Source organism: Gavia stellata, chromosome 16, assembly GCF_030936135.1.
Source record: "Gavia stellata isolate bGavSte3 chromosome 16, bGavSte3.hap2, whole genome shotgun sequence".
NCBI lineage: Eukaryota > Metazoa > Chordata > Aves > Gaviiformes > Gaviidae > Gavia > Gavia stellata.
In genome coordinates, this window is record NC_082609.1 from 13,264,817 (window position 1) to 13,287,718 (window position 22,902).

Sequence of the window (22,902 nt, forward strand, 5' to 3'; positions counted from 1 at the left end):
TCCTCAATTCCCTAAGTGTTACAATAGCATAAATAAAATGCAACCATATTCACACAGAAGGAGCTTTCCATAATACAGAGATACATGGAGTTTGTGGTCACTGTCCTTTCCATCACCTCTACAGGAAATATTGGTCTCGTATAGCAGGACTGTTCATATTTTACAATACAATTGGGTTTGGACATGCTTTTGATCACAGATCACAGCTCTGCTAACACCTGCACTAAATACTAACTAAGCCTCATAGAATGGAAAATTGCAATGCTAAAGTTAAGAATTAAAATAAAAGTTCAAAAGTTACAGTCAGCTTCCCAGGCAATTGGCTCCATCACTGGCACCTATCAAAACATACAAACGTGACTGTCACATTACAAAAAAACCCAGTTATTTGCAGTGATTCTTCATACTAACAATTCAAGTGGTTCCTTGCATGTAAGTGTCATATAGTCTTTAATAATTTCATGCGTCATTTATTGCAAAAAAGTTTTATAAAATATTTCCTAACATCTTTTTAAATTTTAAAGAAAATGTACATTAGGTACAGGTGCCCTAACAGGGTGCGAGGGGGAGCTTTAACATATTTACCCCCTTTCCCCTTCAAAAAATGTTTACTACTTGGTGAAGATTTCAGAGGAAAAATAGGACAATTCAGTCTCAGATTTCTTTCAGTCCTGATGAGCTGGTGCTCTTCGTGGCAGTGTAGTGAGGTTCCATAAAAACAGCAGTTGCCTAGTGTCTCTGAGCTGAAAAGGGGAGAGAAAGGGAAAATGGTTAAACGTCTTCCAGTATATATTGCAAAAGTAGGTAAGCAAAATCTGAGGTGGCCACAAAAGTTACCAGTTCACCTGCTTTGTGCATTGTGTGCAGAAGACCAAAAAAAAAGTCCATTATCACAAAACATACACAAGTGAACAAACTCCTCAGTTGACTGGAGTTTTAAGAGAAGCTACAGTACCAATCTATGTTATATCTCACCCTGTTTCAGCATCCAGAGAGAATTTCACTTTTTAAAGACATTTGAAGATAGCTAACGAAGGAGGGAGATTAATATACAACGTCTATACAATGATGTGTAGTTCACAATACGACGCTAAATCTGACACTAACGCCATTCCAAATGCAAGACCTAAGTGTGCACGGGGGCACTGAAGTATAAAGCTGCTAATCATGTTTCTTTTCCACTACTGCTTATGTTTTCCCGTTTGCTCCACAGAACTGGAATAAAATGATGATAAAGCAGACAGAAGCAGCCCGAGTAATAACTACTGCATGAGACCCCCACCAGTCAGTAGCCATTTAGAGTAGTGAAGACTCAGCACAGTCTGCACTGACCTGCCTCTTGTGTAGCGTGGAGAAGACATTGCTCCAGGGTAACCTAAGCTGGAGGAGACCTCTGGAGATCATCTGCGCCAACCCCTTTGCTCAAAACACACACAGGAGAACAAAAAAGGCTCCAGCAGGACCAGGCCAGTCTTGTTGAGTCCTTTTACCAGTCTGTCGAGCTTTTGACTGCTAGGATTATTTGAGGTACATATACATTTTCCAGTACTGACAACCATATCGTGAATAACACAATGGAATTTTTAAAAAAGAGACTTACAGCATGGACAAGAAAATCCTAAAGTTCTTTCTAAACACAAAACTCTTCTGAATAATATCCAAAAGAAATATAAAAAAATGAGAAGTAGGAGAAAGTAGTTTGTGGAAATGGTCCTACCACAAGAGGCGGCAGGGAAGACAAAGCGGATAACTCTGGAGTTTCTCAATTGCTCGATTGCTCACTGTGCCACAAAAGGACAACAAAAACCACAGAAAAATCATTCATTTTATATCCTATACAGTGCAGTAGAATTACAATAGGAATTAAATTTTGGGAAAGTTGAATGGAATCAATGAGGACTAATTATGAATTTTAACAGATCCAGGCAAAAATGCGCTGAGCCGCTCTATGCTGACAGTAGACCAGCAGGCATTCATTCCAATACCCAATAGGTCCTCACTTGGGTATGATACTCAGAATTGATATATAATTAAACCTATTTTAGCTATGGTCCACTCCAAGATGCATGAGATAAACCTGCAGAGCCTCTACAAAGAGTAGGATGCTAGACAAAGTTCCACTGTATTCAATAGTACTTACTGTTGGTGCAGTTAACTAACCACCACAGTATTCCAGGCGGCAAAACAACCGATATTGGGTATTAAAGCATATGGCCAGTAAGACATTTTCTCCAAAATAAGATTAGTATTAAATTAGCGTCATGTATCCATGAAGTCTTTCAAAGAGAAGCTTTTATAGTATGTCAGAGAACCAAACTCTACTCAGAAATATAAAAAAACCCCAAAAAAGTTGGATGACAGTTCAGCCAGTATGTCCAAACATCCGCACTTCCAAATTCAAGCCTCAGTGACACTATTACTAGCCAGCAAACTTCTGTGATCTACAAAGGAATAAACGAGACAAGAATTTGTTTCAGTTATCTGAGCATGCATACAGCTACTTCTAGGTCTCAGGAAATGGCCAGTTCATTTTAACGTGGGTGTTCCCTCCGCCTGATGGCAGGCAGTTTTACTTTTCACACCCCATCCACCAACTTAGCAATCCATGCAGTTGCAGTGATTTTCAGAATCAATACTTGGCAAAGTCTGTTCGTTACAAACCTGGCACTCGTGTTCCTGCCCAAGTCCAGTCCTACAGCTCTCTTTTAGTCTTCAATTCTTACCATCGAGAGATTCCAGAATGCCCTTAGCAAGCACCAGGAGCTTCGCTTCTCCCATGAATGTTTACACGCCATCGCTAATGACTCCAGACACATTACTAGTGTTATCCCTCTATTATAGTCCAGCCTTCTGTTCTACCAGCAGCAAATCTCAGTTTATAAAAATGGAAACCAATGCATATCAAATATCTAATCCCAGACCTAATGTAATAATACAGTACTGGATCAATTTTCTTAATGTTAATAAAGTAAAAATCATGACTTCTTCACGTAAATCAAGCTCCCTTTACAGCAAGTGTATGTTCTCCTCACTGCCCTATTTCCTCTCCATGACAAAAAAAGATGCAAGAGACATGCATACACCCATGACAGATCTAAGTAGTAAATACATATTCGGGCTAGAATTCCAAATAACATTCAGTATCTCCTTGGCTTTAAACACGTGCTTTAAATTTCCTTACGAACTTAGGCACGCACTGAAAGTTAAGCACACTTGTTAAGTGTTACTCCTTCAGATCAGGGTTTTGGAAAGGAAGGAAAAAAAAAAGAAGAAAGAAGAAAACAAACTTCATTTTCCTAGAAGAGCGACTCCCTAACTCTGGTCCATATGTCATCTGTGAGTTTCTCACCGAGATCTTCCTGCTCATGTTTTCAGTTCTTTCCCTTGTTTCAGGTCCTAAACTTCTTTAAAAAGACTAAAATATTACTAAATTCTTTCCTGATTTTACTTTTACACATCAGCAAAGGTAGGAAGCCATGCCTACAATCACAGGCAGCAGATGAACTGCCCACAGGGTAGATCCTACTAAGATATGATCCACATAGCAAAAATGTTTGAGGATTGCTGGTTTAGGAGACAAAAATCTTTATTTTTCAATTTATTTTTTGTTTACCTTTACCTGTCAAGTTATTTAATCTGATCATGTAATGCAAACTTCAAGCAGCAAGCCTAACGAGAAACTCAGTGTGGATCTTTTCACTGAAATATATATCAATCCCGACATCAGATTAGGCCAGGGAGAACAGCTGTATCTGAAGCGTTCAAATAGAAGAGGGAAATAAGAGAACAGGTAGCTCATTACCTCTGTCCTAACCTGCTTTGCATATGATTAGTTGATAGCATAGCGCACCCTTCACTTAAGGCAGGGCTTAAACCAGACAGACCTGCCAATCTCACTGATAACTTCAGTGCCCCCAGTCTGAATCCACAGTGGTCTGTCAGACACTGTAAGGGAGCAGCAGGACTCGTCAGTCTGATGTAAAATGCTGCCATTTGTTGAGACCTATGGTAGAAAAAATCCAGTTAACAGGAGTAAAGAATTGACGATGGTTTAAAAAAGAAAACAATTAACCTCCTTGCCTGCCCGAATTCTTACCGGGTGTACTACTTCTGCTTTCCAGACAACAGCATACCATGAAAAGATATTAAAAACTCACAGCAAAATCAGATACCAACTTTTTTGAGCTTAAACTGGACTCTACCAGCAGAGTTAAAGCGAAATTACACATCATTCAGCAAACAAACTAGCAGACAGCAGAACAAAGTATCTACCTATAGAAACACCTAGGCAAACACTTCCTGCCCACTGAGGAACTTGGTGCTGGAAGCCAGAGTGATACTATCAAATTTCGCTGGACAAAGTAACAACCTAGAATAAGTGGAAACTGAAAGGATGGATTATAATTCATGGTGACCATGACCTTTCTGTATTTTAGAGTAAAAAAAGCAAACTTAGGGCACTATCTATTCAATATTGATAGCATTTTACATCCATTATGCAATGCAGCCTGTGATAAATCAGATTTTTCCATATACTGAGAAATGCAAACAAGTGTGACAGCGAGGCAGATGACTTGCCATTGCAGCAATACAACCGGTAGCCAAATCCAGTTAATCATTACTTTCTTCCCCATCTTAGCTTTGTCTTGCTTTCAAAAATTTGAAAACCACCAGCTTATTCCTCCCCTTTTTAGGACACGACTCAGATGAGACACCAGTTTTCCCCTCCAGGTAAAAACCATAAAGACAAGATTGTGCCTTCTTTTGGTGTTGTATCTTCACACAAAACTGTGCATGTACACTACATTTGTTATGGTCAAACTACTAAGAATTTCTTTATTATAGTAATTAAATTTACTTAAAAGAGAAGCAGATGACTCACAGTTGCGGAGTATATTGGAATTTCTTTGTATTTTGCTTCTCATTCTTTATTATAAGTATTATAAAAACTGTTCCCATTTGGTCACTCACACAGTCTTTAAACTGAAATTCAAAGTTGTCTTGCCAGTGGCATTATAATCTTTGTTGAAGTGATTATAGGATGGAAGAAAACTGAGACAATAGAAGGTGAACGAGCAAATGGACCAGTTGTTCTCATGGATGTTATGATTTGGAGGCAAAAATGCAGAGTAAAAAGTAGATAATATAGGTTTCTTAATTCCAAGAGTGTTTCTAACTCCTATTCCAATACATACTAACCATACACTTGTTACCTGTGCATTTGGCAAAATTAATGAATATGAAATATTTGATGTGGGAACCTTGTATTGTCATAGCGAAGCTGACTTCAGAGTGCTGCATGTGGATTTAGCCCAGACCAGTGAGGAGCAACTGGTTTGCTACAAGGTATGAAAACTGATTAGGGGATGTCTGATCTGCCCAGTTAAAATACATTTGATTTTACATTGTTTTATGTGATCAATAGCAGTGCTTTGTATAGAAAAAGTTTAAGGCAGGAGTATACAAGATTAGGCTCCTCAGATAGAGTGACTGAAAAACAAAGCCACACACGTGCAGTCACATATCTTATTCGCCTTGTATTGTGGAGGAACGTTTCTTACCCTGCGGATTTCCCTCGGGTGAACCATGCGGAGCAGGGACTGGCAACCCGGAGAACAAACAGTACAAAGAGCAGAGTTGCCACAAGGATGAAGCGTCCCTGGGTCCTCACAGACAGCGCTTCTACACTTGCAAGCCACCTGCATCCGCTCAATATCTGTGTCATCAAATTCCCCGGCCCTTGTGAATGCAGCAAGTTGTTGGCTTTACCAGTCATTTGGTGGGTTCATTCACTTCGTCGTGTAATCCATGATTTGTAGGTCAGTGATAGCAAAGCCTAATTCTGAGGGTACGGCTCTCCAGTGATGTACAGTATGCTCACAGCAGTCTGGACTCTGTTTTGAAACAGTTTTATTCAACTGCTGGAGACTATGGAGTCATCATAAAAATTACCACCAGTAACAAACGTAAGCATGTGTGTTAGGACAAGCGCAGATGTGGCTTATGGCCTTTCACCGCTGAACGTCTGCCCCACTCAACCGCATTTCACACAGCCGCTTTCCTGGGAGTCATTACTGTAATGTGGATTCTGACTTTTTTTAATGTGAAAATTTTCATGATCCTGTGTATTCACCCATGTCCAAAGAGAAGCACTGCCTTTGAAAGCATTTGTTTTTCTCTTCAAAGGAAAAGCAGAAAGACAACAGGCAGCCATCAAGAGGAAGAAAAGGCAGCCCAGAAGGACAGGGGAAGTAAAAATAGCTGTATTTCCCATCACATACTGTGAAGGAGAAGATACATAGCTCTTAAAGTAGAGAGCCCAAATTTAAAAATAGTTACAGTAACATATATGCAACTTCTTTAGGGGACTAATACTTTATCTATATGCAAAACTATGCAACTTAAGAAACAGCACATGTTATTTTACTGCTACAGATTCAAATTTTAACTAGTTAGGAAGAGTTAAAATAGGCTACTCTTCCAGATAATGAATTACTAAAAAGCAAGCAGAACTGTCGCATTTCTCTACAGCCCAAGACAATCTTCAACAACAGGGCCTCAACTACAAGGCAGACCAAGAGCAGTAACACATTCTTCAGTTTACACCCCTAATTCCCTGGAATATAAAACACAGTATCAAGAATTTCTAAAACCCGGCCAAATCCAGCTTTTTCATATAAATGTATCAGAAGAGATTAGGTCCCTAAATCCCTCAACACTTGAAAAATCTCAAGGAAAGATTCCGCGCCCCCCCCCCCCCCCCCCCAAATAATCAAATATTGCTGAAGTGATACTCCAACCAAAAAATAGTCAATGCTCAACATTTTTAACAGCAACTTGTAGAGAGAAAAAAAATAATCTGGTTTTGTTTTTTCATTTTTTGTCAGTTTGTTGTTGTTTGGTTTGGTTTGTTGTACTCCCTAGCAAAAATACAGGAAGACAGGTTTGCTTTTTTTCTTTTTTTGGGAGGGAGCAAAGGTAAAGCAGGGAGCTATATTTAGTACTAAGCCTTCTCTCTCTTGTTTTTCTTGAAAGACTCAGGAGTGATTTGGAAGCTTTCACAAACACATTCCCAACATCTTTCATGATGTCCAAGTTAAATGAGCATCATGAAACCAGTAAGAGTAACCTGATAATAATTTCCTTCTCCTATTGCCCAGATTCCAGCCACTTGTTATTACAAGCCCTAGCAAACACATTTCTTGGTATTTTTACCAAAACAAAAAAAGTTTGTGTGTCAGAATCAAATCTCTGCCTACTAAACAAACACTACAGATGGCCAAAAGAACACAACTTTGTCATCAGTCACCTTCCAAATGAGGTTCCACACGTGTCACCAGCAAAAGAGCAAAAATGCCTAGACCATTCCTAGTACTAGCAAACATAAGGACGTGTTCCTTACCATATTCATCTGCGTTCCTGTATGAATAACTGATTTTAGGGCTGATTTTAGTGGTGCCGTCTTAGAAAAGCTGACACGATATGCCCCTTACCAAAATCAGTATGAAGATGACTTTAGTTATAGATGACTAAAGAACCAGATTACATGAAACAGTCCACAATTGTTTATGAAATGCCATTCATACAAATACCTATGTGTCAACTGAAGCATTTAATCAGGTCATACAGAGCAGCTTTAGGTTCCAACCCTAACTAAACTTCTTCAAAAAATCCAGTTTTTATGGATTTAGTTCCTTTTCACCAGAGCTCCTAATTACCAAAACTGGCACCACATGCTTTAAAATTCTGAACCGCTGCACAAGTACAATTAAACACTAGTGTTTCCTAAAGCCAAACAAAAATCCTAAATGTTACTAAATAAAAAATGATGCACAACTAGCATTTAAGTAAATACTTGTTTGGAATTGTATCTGCTTACTTTACTGGCAAAGCAAGTACCCTCTTTCCCTTTATACACCTGTTAAAAACAGGCAAGGACAATTCTATCACCAGAAATATGCTGTGTTTCTGTTACAGAATCTTTTAGTGATGGCAACAAGCTAGTGAGAACGCAGCTTGCCTTCCAAATCACAGATTCATAGCACATGGCTGGCACGTGTAAGAATATTTCCTATTCATATTGCATATCTGACATCAAAACCATTAGTAAGCAAACATGAAAACAGACCTAGATCTATTTAAAAAAAAAAAAACAACCCACACCCTAATTTAAAGTTGACATGTTATATAAATGAGGTCATCCAAATATTATTTGCATAGAAGAGGTCCCTGGCAGGAGATGCAGTGCAGTTCTATTACACATGGAAGCTAAGCCTCTATTGTTAGAAGGCCATACTGCCATTATACCAAGTGTGATTCCTGCATGACTGTGAACAGGACGCATGAGGCAGCATCCTTCATTATATGCATATTTCTACAAAGCTTCCGTTCTTCCAAAATCAGAATTGTTTGTAACAAAATTACAGAAAAAGAGAGCAACGACAAGGTCAGGATAGATAATCTACTCTATCCCATACCCAAATGCAGGAAGAATTTAATCCATTCCTGACAGAGGTTAGCCTAATCTATTGGTTTTAAAAACCTGAAATTATGAAAACTATGCAACTCTCCAAACAACACCCAGGGTTTCACTATAGCAACTGGAATAAATATTCTAGTGCCTAATCTTAACTCCCTGTCTTATGAATTTTACATATTATTTCTTGTCCTAGTTGCAACAAAACAGAAGTGTGTTCCCCCTTTGCCTCTCCACCTATCCTGCAGGTATTTGCAGACCTCGAATATCCTCAGTTCCAACAGCCCTTTCTTCCTTCTCTGGACTGTGGAATAAAATCATTGGCATAGAAACTGCATTACAGTTGTTCAAAATATGCACGGTCCTGATTTTGAAAATAACTTCTCAAACATGTAGCCCAAACAAATCCCACAGATCCATTTGTCTTCACGCACTGAATGGGCAAAGCCCGAATTTAAACTCACAACAGGGGATCCCGATTTGTTTCCTGCGCCAACTTGTATCTGCAACCTGCATTGTTAACATTATCCCCTTGGACCATGGGTACGTCAGTATAGAAGATCAAAGACTACACATCTCCATCAGCACAAGCACAGGAAATCAGTTTTCAGCCCTGTGCGTACAGAAACTATGTGAGAAGGTTATGCAGGCACGCAAGACCGTCTCTTACTCCCACTTGTCTCCCTATTGGATGTGCAAGGTGGCTCAGGTCTTCTAAGGTATAAAAGCCCTAGTCTTATCACTGACATTCATTTCCCACGCTGCTGCTTATCCGACTTCACGCCAAGAACATTGACTGCTTTTTCTTGGGGAAAAAAACCGGAGCCATGGATCTGAGTTCCCGTCAACGATCAGTACCTGGCACTAAGCTTGCCAGTGCTGCCCCAGGGAGAGTCACCCCCAACTGCCAAATCTGGTAGCAACAACAAAACTGTGCAGGGAAAAATAGCAAGCCAGTCACCAAATCACTGTCTCCACAGCCATGCCTGGGAACTGCTATTTTGCCTTGTGTTCACAGAAGGGCAGTTGTGTCACGGTTTAAGAAAAAAATTCACAAATTAATCTAAATTACAGTCTGGATTGGTATACGCATCCCAGGTATTACAGAAGAAAGACTGAAATGTTTGAGTAAATCATGGGAAACTATAAGCTGCTATTAGGATCTAACAATTAAAAACCAATAATCAGAGAAATTTCTGACTTGGGGAAGAATCACTGCCATTCGATAAGAGTTTCATAAAACCCCATCTAAATTACCATAAACAGTTCTTGCCAGCGACGTCAGAGAAAGATGACTTCAAACTAGAACAGGTGCATGGAAATGATGAGTAGGGAATAGAAAAGCCATCTTACAGGGGGATCTTATTTTATCTAGTTAAATGGCTACACTCTATAAATACACTAACAGGATGACACCATAGGAGGGAACTGTTTAAACTAAAATACGAAGTTGTCACAAAGAACAGTAGCTGAGGTATTTTAAATGTTGAATAGGAACTTACCATCATAATTGTTAAGGACATGTATCAAAACAGAGGTTCTTCCCATCACAGATTAAGAATAATTTGAAGCCAAATACTTACATCCACATCTCACAAGCTTGGATCTAATGGATCTTTAGATAGCTTGACAGCTGCTACAAAAGTTTTCAATACTACAGGCCTCTACCTGTCCTAATGTTCAATGAGGACCATCTCTGATCACTATAGTCACGTCAGAAGAAGCTTTAAGGAAGTTCGTTATGCAAAACCTCCATGTTGTTATTTTATTTACAGGGACAATTTTACTATATTATTGCAAGTATAGCCTGTCTATATCCCCAAAAGGTATGCTACTATATCCTATCCTAAAAAACAAAAAAGACACACACACTTAACGCAAGCACAGCTTAAACTTACAAAATCCTGTAGCAAATCACTCCATTTCCACAAGCGCGAAGTAGATTCTAGGTGAAGTTCAAACAGTTGACTGTGGGACAATGACATAAGTTTCACTAAAATTCTCCTACAAGCTCTCTAAAATAGGAGAGCACTACTCCCTTCTACTGAACTTGCAGAGTAACATACTATTTGCCAACAGCCAACTCATAGTTCTCCTTCCAGTATCACATCTACCTCAGTACACCAAGTTCCTCTCTTTTCCTTCAGGTTCCCTATGACATTTCTATTTATATCCCTAAAAAGTAAACTGAAAATAAGAACAGAAAGCACGTCAGCCTTTAACCACTATAAACTCTGTACTATAAGATCCCTTTCAAGTTTGTTTTTAAATAGTATACCTACACTTTTACCAAATGGCTTACGACACAAAATACTGCCATCTTACTGCCCTTTTAATCACAAGTTCACTCTGCTTAACTTCCCGTTCACAGTCTTTATCTACAAGTTAGTGTAGTGATCCCATTGCATTGACTGAATTTGCTTATTCCTGTACGGATTTATTAGAAGACAATTATAAAGAAAGAGGAGATGAACTGAAATAGCCTTTCACTAATTGTCAGTCTCCTCCTTTCCAGAATCCTTCAGCCAAGAAGGCAGCTCTATTTTTCACTCTACTTTGCAGAACATGCATGAGGACAGATGATAATGCTACTGAGGACTAGCTACTAGGATTTATTTTGCAAAATTCATGTTCCTATTCTACTCTGACAACTTTAGCAAGAGCTTATAGAGGACACGAATGGAAATTTCAGGACTTAAGAGAGTTAACTAGAAACAAACCTAAGGCTAGCAATGCAAAAAGCAAGTCTTAACCCTTTCCGTACTTCCACTGATGTGCTATTTCTTAAACCTAATCACATTTAGAAATTACTTTTTTTTTTTAAGAAGTATTTTATAACGTGCTGAAAAAAATAAGCCTTCTCAGCCTTGCAGAGTTGACCTAAATTACCCCCACTGAACACACCCCTCCTGGTGAGGTAGCTGTTAGTTATGTAGGTTTCAAACTAAAGATAGCACTATCTAAAAGAAAATACCATATAATCAGAGATTATTATCTCATGTAAGTGTTGACATAAAATTACAACTCTTGATTAGAAAAATAAAAAATATTTGTTCAGTTACCTGTAGAACTCCACTTCAGAGACATACAAGCATTTCACATTTGCTTCTAGCTTCACTCATGAAGCGATTACCTTCAAACACTCCTCTTAAAGGAAATTTTTATAAGTTTTGGAATAACTATTCTCTCCCAAAACATTTTAACTGAAGCTAAAGATCTTCAAAAGAAAAGTAGGCTTGTACTAGAAACTCATCATCACCTGTCATGTTTTCCTCCCTAAATTGAAAGACCATACATATTCAACAACTACACTGAGGAATTTCATTAATTCAAAAAGACATCATTTGCAACTTATTATATTAAGCTGATAGAAAACTAACAGTCACTCTTTCTACTGATGTTTGTCTTCTCAAGACACAGGCTGCTTGCAACAGTTGCACAGCTTAATTACACAGATGCACTATCCTGGCACTGTACAGGCACGCTCCTGTCATGAGTTATTTGACAAGTCATTTAAACTGTCAGGCTAACTCAGAAATGGTAGAGGTATACCCAGCTGCAAGAACAGTAGTCCACACCCAAAGCATAGGCATTGCTGGGAGCACATAGAGACATTAAAGTGTGGGGCTTTTTGCAGTTTATACCTAAAACAGCACTAAGCGTTGTCTAGGTCTTCAAACCTAATCTACGTACAGCATCCATACTGCTGTAACCAAGGTTACTTACCATAACCAGACTTCACATTAAGCCCAACGTTTTCTCCACTGTAAACTCTGTTATATCTAGAGCGTTAGCTACTTCAGAGTGAAAGGAAAATCATGGACGAGTATGAATAGGACATTTTCAACCTAATGTAACATGGTGTTTAAAAAAAAAAAGAGTCTATTTGTTTTGAGACCTGTTAAGTCTGAAGTGATAATACACATTCACTATAAAACTTAGGAAAGACTTCTTAAAAGACTGATCAACTAGAAATCAAAACTAAGACTCTTGAAATGCCTTTCATTAACAGTTCTTTTGAACATAAAACAATCTAAAGAAACCCCCCTCATACTTGTTGCTGTCCCATCTTACCAGCAAACACCTGAGCAAACTTTGACTATGTATGCTTAGTGTTATTCTAACTTTATATAAATTAAGAGATAAGACTACAAGGCTTCCAGGTCTTTTAAAGAAAAATCAACAATGTAAATATTGATTTCACCACTACTTGGCTCAGAACGACTAACTTATAACCAGTTTGCTTGAGCTTCTAAACCTCAAGAAACTAGTGTAGACATCTAAACCATGTTGTATGGGTTCTTGACTTCAAAAAGCAGTCTGCTTTAACAACAAAGTACGGCTTATTTACTTAAATAGAGTAACCGTTTCTGTTTGCAGGAAAGAATACATAAAAGTGAAACAGGATTTTTATTTTTTCTTTTTTTTCCACATTATGAAATTTATTGTGTGTTTATCACATTCAAAAAGCATTGACCAGTGGGGGTTTTTTTTGGTAACTGTTAGAATGCCAAGGTAAAACTGGTATATTTGGAAGCTTAATTAGCACTTAACAGAGATGACCATAAACTTGAGGAAAATTTGAACGGCCATGTATTTGATGCTTTAGACTTCCAATAGTTCTGTGGGCACAACAGAATAATTTAAAAAGGTAAAAAGAAACTGAATGCTTCAGAAAGACCAGACAGTATCATGAACATTTGAAATTTAATCCTGAGTTAAAAAGATTTTAAGGGTTTGATGATTAAATCCTTACCCCCATTTTCATGTCAGTTTAAAAATCTAACTTCAGTCTAAGCTTAAATTTTACATCTGTCATGATTGCCTACATGGGCAATTATGGAAAAAACAGGATGAAAACTGCTTTGGGATGAACGCCGAGAGATTCTTCACAAGGCATTGTAAGGTTGAAACAGGAGTGGGTTGGAGAAGAGACAGTAATTCACATGGTCAGATAAGGACCAAAACTAGAAGAAAAAAAAAAAAAATGTAAAGTCAGTTGCATGAAAATGCCCCAACATTGAGCAAAAGACATGCAAGAAAAGCTGAAGTAGCAGTGGAGAGTGGGTCTGATTAGGTTTTGATAGATGGAGAAAACTGGAAACATTTTGCCACTGTATAAGTGACATCATCCACAGTCTTTATTCAAATATATGGAACAAAATCTAATTAAGGGAGAAATTTGATAAACTTTACAGAAAGCCCTCTACAGAGCTTGTTTTGAAACAAAAGGGACAGATAATTGCTTAATCTCAAAATTAAGACTGAAGTATACCAATAGTACTTTACATCAAGCAGTTATCTTTAAGAATGTGTGAAAAAGGACAATTTACTTTTTAAAAGGGTGTCCTCTAAATACGGCATACATATAAAGTACTCTAACATCCTGGATTTTTTTCAAAGCTTTTTGAGAAACACACACAAATAATTCAGATTTAGTCAATTTTATTTACAGTTTGTTTTTTTACATTTCAGAGCATTACACAATTACATATTCTCATTTTCTGACCTGCAAACAGATACCTTAAACGGAAATATTAAAAAAATGAAGTTAGATACATCCAAAATGCAACAATTACACATCTGACAATTCACAAAGTGTAATTTACTAGGACGTATCCTAAGAATTTAGGAACAACCAGTCAGGAGAAAATCTGACCAATTTCAGCAATCAATTATTTACACATTCAAAACAAAGCCTCTCTTAATCTAAACCTCCAGGCAAATGGCCTGAAAGATTTCTTCAGGAAGAAAGACCAGAAGTTATGATTCACACCTATGCAGCATTAACAGCCCTTGATCCCAAATACTGAGCGACTTCTCAGCTTTGTCTTAGAGCTACAGGCATTCCTCTCAGCTTCTCAGACCCTGAAGTGTTATATTTGTGCCCCCATGTGCATAGAAAGGCTGAGTGTTTAAGTGGTCACTAGGATAAAACCCCATTTAATCTGGTCTTTAAGTTACACAAATTCTTCTTCCTTAAGAATTTCAGCAAGTCTTCTAATGCCATTTAAACTGGCCTATGCGGATTGGGGCATGCCTCCTTAAGATGTTTAAGCATGCTTTGAACCAATTTGCACTGGCCAGACCAAATACATTAGAGACTATTTAAAATAATCTTTAAAGACCATTTAGACAAGGCTTACATTTCTACACTTCCCTGATGGGCCACCTAAGGGAAAAAAAAAAAAAAAAAGGTCACAGCTACTACTTTCATCCCTTGTGTTAACCCTTTGCCACACAGCAACTAGTTACATACTGGGTAGAAACTACTAAAAAATTCCCTGCAAATAAGCTGCCTTTCAGCTGAGGCTATGGCTCCTATGCATTGGGTGTTTGAGGAGTTTTTTTTCTTTAAAAAAAAAATTCTCACTTGAAAAATACTGAAGTTCTCACTTTAGGCTAATTTTGATTGCATGTTCAATTTGTTTAACTGTCAAGAAACCGCTAAAAATGGAACAACTTTAGTATAAAAAGAGCAGTCAACCGAGTGCAACTTCTGACTTGGCAAGTCCTTCATGGTAGTTCTCTAACTAGGCTATGAATTTTGTGGAGCCTCCAGATCTCTTGCCTACCTTACTTTCCACGTTCACGTTTCAAACTGTGTCAGCAGGGCCCGAACTTCGGGAGTCAGCTGCTTAGCAGCCTTAGCTGCCTCTGTGACGGCCTTGCGGTAAAGACCCTTTCTCTTCTTATTAAAGCGCAACTGGAAGCTTTCTAAAAAGGGGGATAGTTGTGCAAGAGCAAGAAAAGATGTTGTTGTGGAGCCAAACCACGAGATACGAGCCTCCTGTCGGACTAAAAGGCCATTATCTTTCCGGCTCACAGTTATGGTAAGAATACGGGCTGGCCACCAAGGGAAGCCATAAATCTTGGCCCAAACAATGTCCCCTACACATACGGTCCTGCCATCTGGTGTGACACATTTAGAGACGTTTTTGGAAAAGACTTCCGTTTTCAAGGAATTACTGAGCTTTTTCTCTTCCTTTGAAGAGGAGGAGGAGGAGGAAGGTGCATGCATGCTGCCTGGAGGAAAATCAAAGCTTTCAGTAGAGCTACACTCAGAGTTGGTAGATTTCAAATCATCTGTGCTATCACTACTACAAACTGATGCACTGGAAGAGTCAGATTTCTTTTGATTAAGGGTCATGTAAACCGTTATATTGCTTTTGCTGCCTCTCTTGCCCAATGTCTGGTGTTCATCCTGATCAACAGTTACATGCACTTCACTTGTGTCCTGAACCTCACTGCTGGCCTCTTCAGGGCCTTCTGAGGGGCTCTGATTTTCTGAAGGGGCCTCACCTGCTGAGCGGGTGGAGGAGCAGCGAGACTGGGGCTTAGTTGCCATCTTGCCACTCCGTATTTTCTCAAGTCCTGTCTTGAGAGAAGAGTCATTTTCTTCATTCCGATACCTTTGTGGCTTTAAACGCAATCGGGGTGGGAGGGAACCTGAGCTGGTGTTCTGAAGACGCCGTGTGAAGTGGACCTTTGAATGTGCATTTTTGGAAGAAGAGGTTGCACTCTGCTTCTTTTGTGCCTTTTCTTTGGCCATTTTCAAGACTTCCCGAGCTTTTGCATGATCCATGTTTTTGCTCTGGAGAACTTTTTTTGTATTTAACTGCGCTTTTGAAGTATTTGCTTGTGCGGAAACTTTAACTACTCTGCTTCTGCTGTGGGCAATATTTGAAACCTTGACCACAGCATTTCTTTTCTGGCTTTCATTTTGGCTTTTCCCATCCACTTTATGATCAGTCTTAAGTTTTTTATTCACAGTAGTCACACTCTCATTTCTTCGTTTTTTATTATCCTCATATTTTGAAGAGTCACTTGCATTGCCACCTTTTTTTACTTCCTTTTTTTCTGCAACAACACTGTTTTTGCACTTGTCACATAAGACCTGCCGGGGTCGTAGTTTGATAGCATTCATAATAGAAGTGGGTTCCTCCCTGTACATTTTACGCTTGGGCCGCTTAATTTTCCGGGGCGGAGGCTGAGGTATTGACTGGTTATACGTGTCCCTGATAAACAAAGGAGGAGGATATGGCGCTCCCTCATGAAAGAGAGGAGGTGGTTTAGAAGTCCATAGGCTTTTAGCTATGCTAGGTTCTGATGGCTGCGTGAGAGAAGAGTCATCAGGGACTGCAGCATTAGATTCACACTTCACCTGTGCCTCATCTTGGAATGGTTTACTTTGGAGCTGCATGGCTTCAGGTTTATCCTTGTATTCCCTTTTAGGAAATATGGTCACAGGGATTCCATGGGGTCCAAACCTTAAAGAGAAAAAAGAAAAGGTTTTGAGGGATCTTTTGCTGCATTTAATAAAAAGCATTTGAAAACCTGCCCACATTATGTAGCCACCATTTGAAAGACATGAGTCCCAGGAAAAATTAAAGCTTCATATCTAGCCTTATGGTAAGCTTTGAAAAAGCAGGACACCAAAACCAAGTGGGTAGAGAACATGAAATACACAACTTCACTTATTATCAGTTTCTCTTGCATCAACAAGATGCCCTGAAAATGTAACAAAAATATCACCTAGAGACAGCAGTAAAAGAGTTAACTCTCTACTTTTAGAAAATGCTTATAAACATACAAACTACACGCTCATCCCATCAACTCCAAATCTACCTAAGATTAATTTCCATACTAAGTCAACTTATGTGAAGAAGGCATCTTCAGTAAATTTACAAAATTCTTCCATTTTTAGCATAGCACAAAAGGCCAAATATGTTTCAGATTTAATTGAAGCAAATATGGACTGCATAAATACTTGCATTGAACAGAGGAGTGTCATCATTCTTTATCCACAAAAGATTAGCACTTGATCATCTGATGCATTACAGCCCAAAACTTGCTAGCCTATTAGTTTGAGTTTCTTCCAGTAAAACTACCCTTATTTCAACACAGTACAAGCCATTCCTCCCTGTTTTGCCAGCAAACAATTTTAAACCTTTGCCTATTTTTCTCCAGACAGCTCTAGATCTCTCCTGCCCCATTTGACAGGACTTCTCACTACCCTGATCAGCTCTGAGAGAAAAGAGTGAAAAATCCCAGTATGACTCGGGCATCAGCTCAGCCTCCCCACAGTAACAGAAGCAGCATGTTGCCTAACAGGTAACCAACACTTTCTGCAAACGGTTGTGCTAAGGGAAACATTTTATCAGTTTGTATTTGCCTTCTCCCTGAAGGAAATCAAACGATAAATACATTTCTTTTACAACAATGTATCTTTCAATCCCCAGAACAGGGCAGGAGGGATTATAAAAGCTTGTTTAACCTTCCTTCTGTTCCACTCCACAACCTACCAGCTGAGGTACCAGCCTTACACAGAGCTATCACTAGGCTGTTCACTGCTCGAGCTCTGCCTGTCTCCAGCTCCCATACACACACTAGTGTTTAGCTTATATTAGTTGGTGTTTTAATAATTTGACCTTAATGCAATAACAACATGATAGGCAGGGTTGCAATTCAAATACCAAATCATCCATTTTGAATCACTAAAACACCATTATGTTTATGCCACCCCACTGGACAGGAGAATGAAGTAATTACCCAGGATTTGTCCCCAGGTTAACACTAGTTCATGTTGCGCTGCAGCTGCTCTACTGCAACATCCTCTTAACTGACTGAACTGAAGTTTATTTACAATCTATGACTGCCTCTCAACTGAAGATCAATGCTGGATACCAGTCTATTTTCCATTCACTCATGCAAGAAACACCCAGTTTATAGAAGTGCCTACATGTTGGCTTTATTTCTTCAAAATTGGTTTTGAAAAAATGTTATCATATGTGTTAGAAGATTTTAACACTGTTACCAACAAAAGTGTCACTTGTTTGTCCTTTTGCTTATCTGTTAAGTCTCTTTTTACACTTAAAAGTTGCAATTGAAGCAAACAACCCATCCACGACTGAATTAGCCATCCAGTTTCCACTTCATTACAAAAGGAGAACAGAAACAGCAGACAACCTAAGCAAGGGGCAACCAAACAATTTTGTCATCATAACAAAGAAGGGAAGTTGAACACGTGACAATTTACAGTTTCGTAACATGGGCACTGTTGTTACCCTCCACCTAGGTACTGTTACATTCATGAACTCCGGAGACAGAGGCAGGAGCCCAGGTGGGCAGCTAGAGCAGTTCTGTCCTTATCCATGAGCTCATGAGTGCTCTTTATCACAAAATATCCCACCACTCCCCAAAAGTTTGTTTCTGAGGTTTGGACCCACTCCAGTTGAATTCCACATGTCCCTCCAGAAGTGAGCTACATAACTAAATGCAGTCTACTGCACTAGTGAAGGATACCATGAATTATAAGCATTTAGCAGCTGATACAGGCATTTCTCCAGCCTACAGTCTGGCATTAAACCTCAAGGGACTCACTCACAACTAAGTTTTAAGTTCCCTAAAGACCCAGAAGTCCACCAAGTGTAAAGAATTGGCTTTTCCACAAACACTTTTCCTTCCACTAACGATTATGAGTAAGTTAGTCAATTGCAAGTAGAGCTTTAGCAGAAACTATCAGCTGACAGTAATTAAATTTGCAATTTTTTTGCGGTGTTACTTGCATTAAGAACTTCAGCTTCTTTAAAAGCAATAAGATCCAGATCCCATCTTTCACCACCTGACAAAGACTACAGGATCTGGGAAAAAGTTAATTTACTATAAGAATTGAGAACAAGGCAGGGCAAGATCTCTGCTGTGCAAATTTCAATCCCAGACAAACACCACAAAACTAGACAGGAGTGTGGTATCAAATGGGCAAAACCGATGCAGAAGAACACCACTTACAACTCTCTTCACTGTCTCAGGAACTGCATTTTCTAGCCCCTCACACGACATTTCCATAGTCCAATGCACAAGCCTTTCTTCTAGATGACATTTATGCTGACTCCATGTTAGGAAATCAAGCATTATTAGCAGTGACCAGGGAAGAAGCGGATGAAGGGGACTGCAAGGAGGTTCTCCAGAAGGATCCCATATAAGTACTTCATCTCTCTTTTCCTAGATTTTCATTCTACTGCCTCACAAGCAAAGTCAGCATGATTAGCCCTCCAAATGCATAAAAAAGCCATAACGGAAAGCTCGGCATATGACTGATACCACGAAAGCACTGAAGATGAATACTGCACCTTAGACTATCCTTTCCTTCAAGCATCTGCATAACACACAGGCCAAACAACTGAAGAACAGGAGAGCTGAAGTGGAATTTTTATCTAAGATGCAAACCTGCTTTAGTAAGACACAGATCCAATCCAGACTGAATCTCTGAAGTCAGAGTCTGTGTCACACAAAAGGTACTGTTTTAACAAATGAACTAGAATCTCCCGCCCATGTCTACCTAAAAATTAATGAATTGTAGAATTAGAGAACATTCACGGATATTATCTAGTGTCAGTTACGTAAGAGCAAATGAAGACACTATTCCTGTAAACAATGCGTCAATACATAGAGACATGACTAGTCAAGACACAGACCACCTGAAGTAAAAGATAAATTTGGTAAGCCCAGAGGCTGAATATTACTTCCAACAGTTAAGTGTATGGTGCCTTCTCTTTGGCCTCATCCAATAGCAGGTTGCATCCATAAACATATGGTTTTTAGATGATCTTTGTTTCCTCCTTAGTGAGTGAAGTTCTCCAGCTATGGAACTTGGAAGAATGATATGAAAATTAAGAAGAAAACAATGGCAGAAAAACTTCTGAATGAAAAGGTAAATGATACAGGTGAGAATGAAGACAAAGAATAAGGTAAGAAGAGAGTGAAGGCAAAACAAATGGCCTATTTTTCTTAAGAGAAGCAGCAGGATAAAAGTGTGATCTTAAACCTATTCAAGACAGGGCATGACACAGTACCTAATTAGTTCAACAGTGAACACAAGTATTTATTGCATATACTAGAATCTCAAGCCCTGTTTTTCATATGTCTAGTTGGTAGACCTTGAAGACAAGTGCTTCTCATACAATCACAGTAATTTTTGCTACATGTTTGAAATTAGACATAAAAGTTGCAAAAGCTAGCATTTGGTTCATCTACTACAGAGATGAAGATGGGCCAAAACGCTGTCATATAAAAGGTTAAAAAATCCAAGCAACATAATGGAGTTGTATCATGTTATTTAGTGATCCACACGTCAGTCAATGACTGGGCCACAGAAGATCACCTCTCAGAAGAAACACATTTCAGTTACACTACATCAGTGAGACTACCTACATAATTCGTTCGTCACATGTTGCATGTTTTAATACAATAAGGAATTGCCTTGTCTTTATTCTAACAACAAACTATTTTTTTTAATATATTGATGCCAAGTATTACTTGTCCCTACTCTAATCTTACTTTCCTCCAGAAAAGGCTGTTCTTGTAAAGACATACTCCAATTACTGTTTGCCTAAAAAAAAAAATCCATTTGTGCGTAAGTTCTAGCTGTTCATTGTACAGCCCACTCATGCATAACATAATATAGTTCTACCTCAGAGTATCACTTGAAGTAATAGAAGGATTCGTTGAAAGGTGATCTAAAACTGAAGTGTTAGGAAAACCAAAGTAAGAAATAGGTATTTCAACCTAATTTAAGGCAGTTCTGGAAAGCAGTGCACTGCTGCTTCATACCTATTCAAAATTAGAACCAGTTTTCCTTGTTGCCAGCTTCCTCTCCTGTACAGGTGTCCCGGCTCTTTTTTGCTTTGAAAAGGCACCTCTAAAAGAGAAGATGGTTGAAACCCATCATAAGAGACTTATCTCCAAGAAGTTTTACAAGTAACCAGAGCAATCAGTAGGATCTAATCATATTTCTGCTATACATATCACTTCAATATACATATGCATTAAAGACATAAATAGCAGTAGGAATATCAGGAACTATATTTAAATAAGAAACTAATGGCGTAGACAAGATCAATTCTGGCAGTCTGGTGATCTTTACACTGAGAAGAGCTCTCAATTGACTAGGGTATGCAGAGACAGAAGTATGACAAAAACATCCAGGTTTTATTACCACAGTTTGTCAACTGCAAGTTAATGAAGAGGTAGCCATGGCATCTTTTGTAATCATGTAAAAACTAGTTTAGGTATCAAACCCAAAGCCTGTCACTTAAAGCCATATAGATTTGTATTACAGATATGTAAACTTCAGTACTTCAAGCAAAGTAAAAACACTTTTTAAAAATCTAAATTCTATAGCAGAATTACTACAATGAATACATATTACTATTCAATTTGTATGCAAAACTCAGCACAGTTAAGAGCATTTTTAAAAAAATAAACATGAGATAAGGAACAAATCCCATTCAAATTCTTAACTGTATGTACATAAATATCTAAACAATACATCCTGGGGCAAAGTGTTTTTACGTTACTATGTGAAGTCTTAAGCTCTCATGTTTAGTTTCCAATGTCTAACTTTTACTTCTCTATTATAAGAATCGAAAATGAAAAAGCACTTTGTTCTACCAAGAAGAGCCAAAGGAGAGAACCCACTGAACCGGTTCACAAGTATTTCACATTTGTCTGCAAACACACTGAATTAATGTCAACAAAGCACAGTAACTTCCAGTGTTGCAATAAGTGTTAAATCAAGTCTGTTTTAAATGACTATGATCAAAACTCATCTTCACCACTAAGTCAGACTACAGTAATCTCCGATTACCTTTTCATGCATTGCTCTTGTACTCGATATCATCCTTAGTGTTTTGCAAAAGCCAAGACAAGCAACAACTGAAGCAATTTTTATTGCGTGGATAAAAGTTCAAAGACTCTGAATACTGGGAGTATAATAATATGCTGAAATAGTGTAGAGCTAAGTATATATATTTCATGCATGTATCTAAATGGAGAGTTTAAATCACAATATTCAATGTAATATAACTTTATGTTCAAACAGCTATGATCTATTCGTATTTGAGAACTCCTCAGAATAATCTGTATTCGAAACACAGATTATGCAATAACCTGTTTTTAATATATGATTTACTTGGTGTGATAAAGCATGATATGGAACACATTGCTTTAAACGGCAGGCACCTTACTGAAAAAAGCACACACAGAAGCCAAACTATCAACTCAATGGTTTACTCACCTCCTAAGCAATGTAACACTAGGCTAAATAAATAGACTATAAAATGCATATTTCACTTAGAGCTCTAAAAACGTGACAAAGGACTGCAGTGTTATTTCCAAAGAATCATTACACATCATCAAGAATAGATGTTGCCTCACCATCAGAAACTCTAAGCACCAAGAAAAGTTTGGTTAAAGTTATGACAGTTCAAATTAAGTAACATGTGACAACTCACATCTAAGCAAACTAGTAGTAAGCTTACATACTCAAAGACTTCTATTAATCAATGTTAAGCTTAGTGTTTTTCAAGCGGGTACACTCGCCTGAAATCCAAGCTCTTGTTTCTGGCACATTTTCAAGGCAGAGG

At 38.4% G+C, this 22,902-nt stretch overlaps 1 protein-coding gene across 5 annotated transcripts in view; it reads right to left on the reverse strand.

Annotated features, from left to right (window-relative positions):
* Positions 1-718: 718 nt before the first annotated feature.
* The window catches only part of PWWP2A (PWWP domain containing 2A), a 29,664-nt gene continuing 7,480 nt past the window's right edge, over positions 719-22,902 (reverse strand). For 2 of the 5 annotated variants that reach the window (XM_059825421.1, XM_059825419.1), the window contains 2 exons: positions 15,779-16,746; positions 3,969-4,003 (listed from right to left, as the gene is read on the reverse strand). In XM_059825421.1, coding sequence (XP_059681404.1) covers positions 3,969-4,003; positions 15,779-16,746 — 1,003 coding nt within the window. Of the gene's footprint in view, positions 744-3,968; positions 4,004-14,992; positions 16,747-22,902 lie in introns of those variants that run through there. The other 3 variants (XM_059825418.1, XM_059825417.1, XM_059825420.1) reach the window with 2 other exon arrangements.